General features: G+C 38.8%; 1 protein-coding gene across 7 annotated transcripts in view; it reads right to left on the bottom strand.

Annotated features, from left to right (window-relative positions):
* Positions 1-242: 242 nt before the first annotated feature.
* The window catches only part of LOC128226298 (leucine-rich repeat-containing G-protein coupled receptor 4-like), a 44741-nt gene continuing 37570 nt past the window's right edge, over positions 243-7413 (bottom strand). For all 7 annotated transcript variants that reach the window (XM_052936184.1, XM_052936180.1, XM_052936182.1 and 4 more), the window contains one exon: positions 243-1912. In XM_052936184.1, the coding sequence (XP_052792144.1) occupies positions 265-1887 (1623 nt within the window). In that variant the 5' untranslated portion in view covers positions 1888-1912 and the 3' untranslated portion in view covers positions 243-264. The remainder of the gene's footprint in view (positions 1913-7413) is intronic.

The raw sequence follows: 7413 nt of genomic DNA on the forward strand, positions 1-7413 counted from the left end.
AACACGAGTTAAGCAGTGATAGTGCGCATGCGCATTCAAACTACACACCTTCAAACAACACCACAGTTTCTCGTTGCGATTTTTAAGAAGCTATATCTTGCAATATACCAACACTATGACATCGACGGAAACAGTTGTATTATATTGCACACGACCAGCTTAACCCATACACTATCAATCTGTCAGCTTACGAACAAATATGCAATCCAAATTGGTCACTACAAGGAACATACAACACAAAATAGGATTTCTAGAGCTAATATCTCATATATTTAATGCAACTGAAATTCCTATCAACAAAAACACTATTATGCTCGATAATTGGTTACAATCTGTACCAGAGACAAAATCAGACTGAAGACAGTTTCCGTAACTCTTGGTTTTTGGACAAGACTTTAACAAATGGTCCATAAGGCCAGGATTTTGAAAGTTTATCCATTTCACACCTTTGTCTTCTTCAACATAGCATTCACCCGTCAATCCCCACGTGACCAGTCCGCTGTTGATCACCTTTTCAACGCCACAATCGCATTTGATACTATTTCCTGTCACATGGACCTCGTCAAATGTACACTCGTCCAGTTCGAGTATGAACGACAGATCACGTAAATTGTTGTTGTGCAGGTTTATAACTACACCCTTCTCAAAGGCCGTAAAAGCCAAATGGTCAATATTGCGAATTTTATTCCAGCTGAGTTGTATGCTTTGTAGTTGAAGACCTTTGAAGAAATCTTTGTCAATCTGTTTGATCGCATTGTTGGAGGCATCTAAATATTTCAGCTTCGACAATCGTTGGAGAACGTTCAATGGTAACTGTGTAAGATTTAATGTCCGTATGAATAAAGTTTCCAGAGAATCTTCTATTCCATAAAACATTCCTTCGTCAGAAAACTGTAGTCCTGGGTTGTGATCCAGATGAAGTTCGGTTAACTGGTATTCACCATCAAATGTTCCATTTGGTACTGTTTCCAGATTTGTCTTCACAAGACTCAACTTTGTTAAACTCTTTAATCCATTAATAGCATCGGAAGGAACTTTGTAAAGTGGATTGTGGTAAAAGTTTAACTCTTTTATAGAATTTTCAAGATCATTAAATGCGCCATCTTCTATTGTATCAATTTCATTCACACCAATGAGAAGTTGACGCAGGTTTTGCAAACCCTTAAAAGTGTTATTTCTTAAAAATTCTATGTCATTTGAATAAAGTTTTAAATCTTTCAGATTTTTCAGACTCAAAAGTTCAGTAGGAAACTCGTATAAGAAATTGAACGATAGGTCCAACTGTTCTAAGTGTTCTATACCAGTGAACGCACCAGAGTCTATATTGGACATCTGTAGAGCTTGCAACGTCAGCGTCCGTAGTGACAGTAAATCCAGACCAGCAAATATACCCGACGGAAATGTTTTGTATTTGTTTTTCAACTGGTTGTATCCTAAGTCCAGAACTTTCAGATTTGTAAGTCCTTGCAGGAATGGTAGTCCTGTGTCAATTTTGATTCTGCTGCTGTCCATATCCAATACTTCCAGTGAGTCTTTAAGATCTTGGAAAACATCATTATGAATATGTTTGACCGGATTCTTTCTCAGCACTAATTCATTTACAGTAATATTTGCAAAACTTTCTCGCTTTAACACGCGGACTGCATTGTTATTTAAAAGAAGTCTATGGAATGTTTTGCTTTCCATTTGGGAAAAATCTGGAATATGTGACAATCTATTGTTGGAACAGTTTACTGTCTTTAGATTGACATAGTCGTTCTCAATTTTCCACCAAGTAAAATCCATACTACATGTGCACTGTGGTGCCATTTCCGGGCAGTTGAACTGCGCATGCGCTGTAACCACAGTAACTGACAGGAGCATGCGTAATAATGTCCGAATAAGCATTATTCTCGTCCTCACTCACCGAAGTCTGAAAATAAAATAAAACAAAAATGTTATAACATTCCTTAAATCCAATTTATTCCTTCAGTAAGTGTTACTTTTATACAAACGTTTTTCTGTTACCTTATCAGCTTTCAAGCGCAATTCTGTGTCATTGACACGCTTACGTCCGCTCAAATACCAAGTTTCGGCACATCTTCAAATATAATCACATGCAGATGATTGTACTAATGTGCTCTTGTCTAGCCGAAATAACGCTTTCTTTCACACTTCGAATAACTTGGGAACTTTTTTCTAACCACAGCAAAACCGTTCGTATAAACGATATGCATGTTCTCGAGTGCTTGAATTCAAGACTGCGGAAACAAAATTAACAGAAACAGGAAAGTCGGCGCTAAAAAGCATGATTAATGATAGATATCGAAATTTGCTTTTGTTAATTAACAAAAAGAGCAAAAGCCACAAACACACACAGCTAACAAACAAGACAGTCATGACACAACAGACATGTGTAAATACGTCAATTAATTGTTTATAAAATGTAGACGTTTCCGTCTTGGAACAGGCAGCGAAACCGCGCAAAGGAATTCACTGGGGTGGATATTTGGAATTGACATGATAACCAAATTGATATGACTATGAAAAGGAGAACTTAGTTTTGTGCTACAATGTGCTTATCGTGTATTTCTTTTTCATATCTATTGTAATTTTTGCTAATATTTTATGACTCAACGTAATATCTTTGGCAAACTCTCTCTTCCTTTATATATAAATCTTTAATAGTAATAAATCTAGTGCTATCAGTAAGCAATCTGTTGATTACGATCTTGTCATGAGAGCACAACCATTGATACTGCTTCTAATAAGTATGTATTTGTCAAATAGTTTTCAACAACAAAACGAACATTAACCTTACAAACTGGGTCAATGGCAAACGGTTAAAGACAAATTTATAAACCCTACAAACTGGGTTGATGACAAAAATATCAACCTTAGAAACTGGGTTAATGACAAATATATAAACCCTACAAACTGGGTTAATGACAAAAATATAAGAGTACAGTAAACGATACTCCCGGAAGCAAAATCATCAATACACCATGGAAACTACAAGGACAACCCTATAAGCCTAATATTTAACCATGATTCACAATCGGAACATCTCGGCCATTATCCAACAGATATCTTTCCCGAAGGTTGCCGGAGATGGTCGTATTGTTACGACTGCGTGATTCTGTTTTAAGGCACACAGAACAATGCCCAACTGGCACTTAACAAGAGACGGGCAACCAACTTAGCAAGGCAACAAATACAAATATTGAAATAGCTTAATAAATAGCAACGTTTTGTGACGACACCTGATTTTCTCAACATGTCTTCCTTTATAAGACGAAACCCGATTTTCGCAACGTGTATTGCCTTATTAGACGATACTTAAATCTTCAAAAACTGTATTCGCCTACATGACGACAGCTGAATCTTCCCAACATGTATTCGATTACCTGACGACAGCTGAATTAACGCAACGTGTATTGCCTTATAAGACGACACCTAAATCTTCGCAACATGTATTCGCTCACAGGACGACAGCAGAATCTTCCCAACATGTATTCCTTCATAAAACGACACCTGATTTTCGCAACATGTATTGCCTTATAAGACGACACCTGAATTTTCGCAACATATATTGCATTATAGGACAGCACCTAGATTTTTGCAACATGTATTCCCTAGGACACCTGAATTTACGCAACATGTATTCCCTTATAAGACGACACCTGAATTCTCGCAACGTGTATTCCGTCACAGGACGACACCTGAATTTTCGCAACGTGTATTCCGTCACAGGACGACACCTGTATTCTCTCAACGTGTATTCCCTTATTGGACGACACCTGAATTCTCTCAACGTGTATTCCCTTACAGGACGACACCTGAATCCTCGCAACGTGTATTCCGTTATAGGACGACATCTGAATTAACGCAACGTGTTTTGCCTTATAAGAAGACACCTAAATGTCCACAACATGTATTCCCTTATAGGACGACACATGAATTTACGCAACCTGAATTATCGCAACGTGTATTCCGTCACAGGACGACACCTGAATTCTCGGAACGTGTATTCTGTCACAGGACGACACCTGAATCCTCGCAACGTGTATCCGTCACAGGACGACTCCTGAATTCTCGCAACGTATATTCCCTTACAGGACGACACCTGAATTCTGGCAACATGTATTCCCTTACAGGACGACACCTGAATTCTCGCAACGTGTATTCCCTTATAGGACGACACCTGAATTAACCCAACGTGTTTTGCCTTATAAGAAGACACCTAAATGTCCGCAACATGTATTCCCTTATAGGACGACACATGAATTTACGCAACCTGAATTATCGCAACGTGTATTCCGTCACAGGACGACACCTGGATTCTCGCAACGTGTATCCGTCACAAGACGACACCTGAATTATCGCAACGTGTATTTCCTTACAGGACGACACCTGAATTCTCTCAACGTGTATTCCCTTACAGGACGACACCTGAATTTTCGCTTATAGGACGACACCTGAATTCCCTCAACGTGTATTCCCTTATAGGACGACACCTGAATTCTCGCAACGTATATTCCCTTATAGGACGACACCTGAATTCTCTCAACGTGTATTCCCTTACAGGACGACACCTGAATTTTCGCTTATAGGACGACACCTGAATTCCCTCAACGTGTATTCCCTTATAGGACGACACCTGAATTCTCGCAACGTATATTCCCTTACAGGACGACACCTGAATTTTCGCAACTTGTATTCCCTTATAGGACGACACCTGAATTTTCGCAACTTGTATTCCCTTATAGGACGACACCTGAATTTTCGCAACGTGTATTCCCTTATAGGACGACACCTGAATTTTCGCAACTTGTATTCCCTTATAGGACGACACCTGAATTTTCGCAACGTGTATTCCCTTATAGGACGACACCTGAATTTTCGCAACTTGTATTCCCTTATAGGACGACACCTGAATTTTCGCAACTTGTATTCCCTTATAGGACGACACCTGAATTTTCGCAACGTGTATTCCCTTATAGGACGACACCTGAATTTTCGCAACGTGTATTCCCTTATAGGACGACACCTGAATTTTCGCAACGTGTATTCCCTTATAGGACGACACCTGAATTTTCGCAACTTGTATTCCCTTATAGGACGACACCTGAATTTTCGCAACTTGTATTCCCTTATAGGACGACACCTGAATTTTCGCAACTTGTATTCCCTTATAGGACGACACCTGAATTTTCGCAACTTGTATTCCCTTATAGGACGACACCTGAATTTTCGCAACTTGTATTCCCTTATAGGACGACACCTGAATTTTCGCAACTTGTATTCCCTTATAGGACGACACCTGAATTTTCGCAACTTGTATTCCCTTATAGGACGACACCTGAATTTTCGCAACGTGTATTCCCTTACAGGACGGCACATGATTTTCGCAACATGTATTCCCTAATACGAGTTTGGGACAGGCCAAGTAGACGTCATAAACTATATCTATATGTATGTTTAGAAATGGCACAACGGGGACTCGGCTTTCTAAATGCATTTCTGAATGTGTTAATTGTATGCTCCTCTTCCGTGTAGATGAAAATCTGCATTGAGAATTACAAGAGCAATACGTAACACAGCATGTATTACTAATGCACCAGTTAATTGTAACCACGCCCTAGTAAAATCCCCGCTAAATGCACCCGCATTCCGGGGACATATAAGATAGGCCCATTCACCGCTATTTTTGGCGCGAAAACAAAACCACCGCATCACTCGGCACTGCGGGGTGGAAAGGTAAAAACACGGCCCATTGCCCCGATATCCCCGGTATACCCTCGGACCTGGGGGACGTGGTTACAATTGACTCAGTCTGGTGCATAAGTATGTAGATAAATGGCTTCACTATGACTGATATCAAATTCCCAAACTAGTCATACACTGTATAAACTTTCGAAAAAAAGTCCTGCCGACTCCAACCAGCAAACACACCTCACAAGTAATAAAAATACTGCACATATCACTGTAATGATATCCAAACGGTTGTATTCCATTTCGGTTTAATATGAAAATACATGCCACAAATTATTACTTTTGGTTGAGTTAATATGCAGTGATGTTTATTCACGTCCGTTTCCAGTTCAATAAAATACATAGCAGATTTTATAAACCTGGTGCTTTTTATGCCAATTGTCCTCAATAAAAGCACTAATCGTGTTTAAGTTTTTAAAAGCGATTTAATTAGAGATCTGACATTTTAGAGTGCCTGTTCTTTCATAGTGAATGGGCTCTCGACCTTTCTTGACCCGGGGATGAAGGAGTTTAGGCTTCATTCAGATAGCTTATCCTTTTGTGTGTATATCTATGTAAGTATTTTACAACAGTGACCGCAGGTCATCACTGGGGTTCACCCAACAGCCAAAGTGCTTGTGGAGCATTTCTATATTTCTAGAATCACCGAATCGCTGTTTTTATAGGGGCTACTTTTTGTGAAATACCTCCGCAACTAATGATATGGCAGTGACAGTATTAGAACATTCGACACCTCATTACCATGTGCATACAATAGCGAGAGGTAATATGTAACCACATCTAACCAGTAACCTTTTGATATTAAACCGAACTTATGTTTTACTAAATACATGGACGGTAAAAAACCCAAATGATTAGCGATTTGTGTGTGTTGAATTTATCAGAGGAATTCCTTGCTATATTTCCCAATATGAATTAAATAACGCACCCTTCTGAAAAGTTAATTTAAATCCTATAGAATACAATTTCGAAAGTAGATGAGTGTCGGTTGATTATATTAAAGCTGCACTCTCACAGATCGAACGTTTTGACAATTTTTTTTTTTTATTTTTTGTCTAGGAACGAGCCAATTTATGCGAAAGTGCATGTACACCAGTCATATTTATAAGACTTCTGACAAAACATTAAATTGCAGTTTTTTATATTTAAGTCTTAACGCTTAAGTAACGGTTTTAGCCATAAAACATTAATTTTGGAACGGAAATATGAAAATCCGCGATCTGATCTTTTGTCAAAAAATTTGCTCATTCCAAGACAAAAAAAAAAGTTGTAGAAACGGTTAATCTGTGAGAGTGCAGCTTTAAGTAACTTCCGTGGCCCGAGCGTATGTAGGGTGTTTTGCTGAAACGAGGTCTCCCCACTTGTCATTGTCTGTTAGCAACTTGTTTCACTATTTACAACATATGACAATATTTTTAACATTTTAAATTATTCTTGTTTGTCTTTCCTTTGTCCTAGGGTCATAAATTTACACACTTGCTTCCGAATGAGTGGGCGACAACCGGATGCAATAAATATTGCTGGATTTGACTTCTAGAGGGTTGGAAAGCAGAGACGCACTGTCACTTTTCCCCGAACTAATCTTTCCCGAACTAATCTTATACGATTAATGATACACCCCTACAGTGCGTGGGTAACATATCATTTAAGATTATGAGA

Source organism: Mya arenaria, chromosome 3 (assembly GCF_026914265.1).
Source record: "Mya arenaria isolate MELC-2E11 chromosome 3, ASM2691426v1".
Lineage (NCBI taxonomy): Eukaryota > Metazoa > Mollusca > Bivalvia > Myida > Myidae > Mya > Mya arenaria.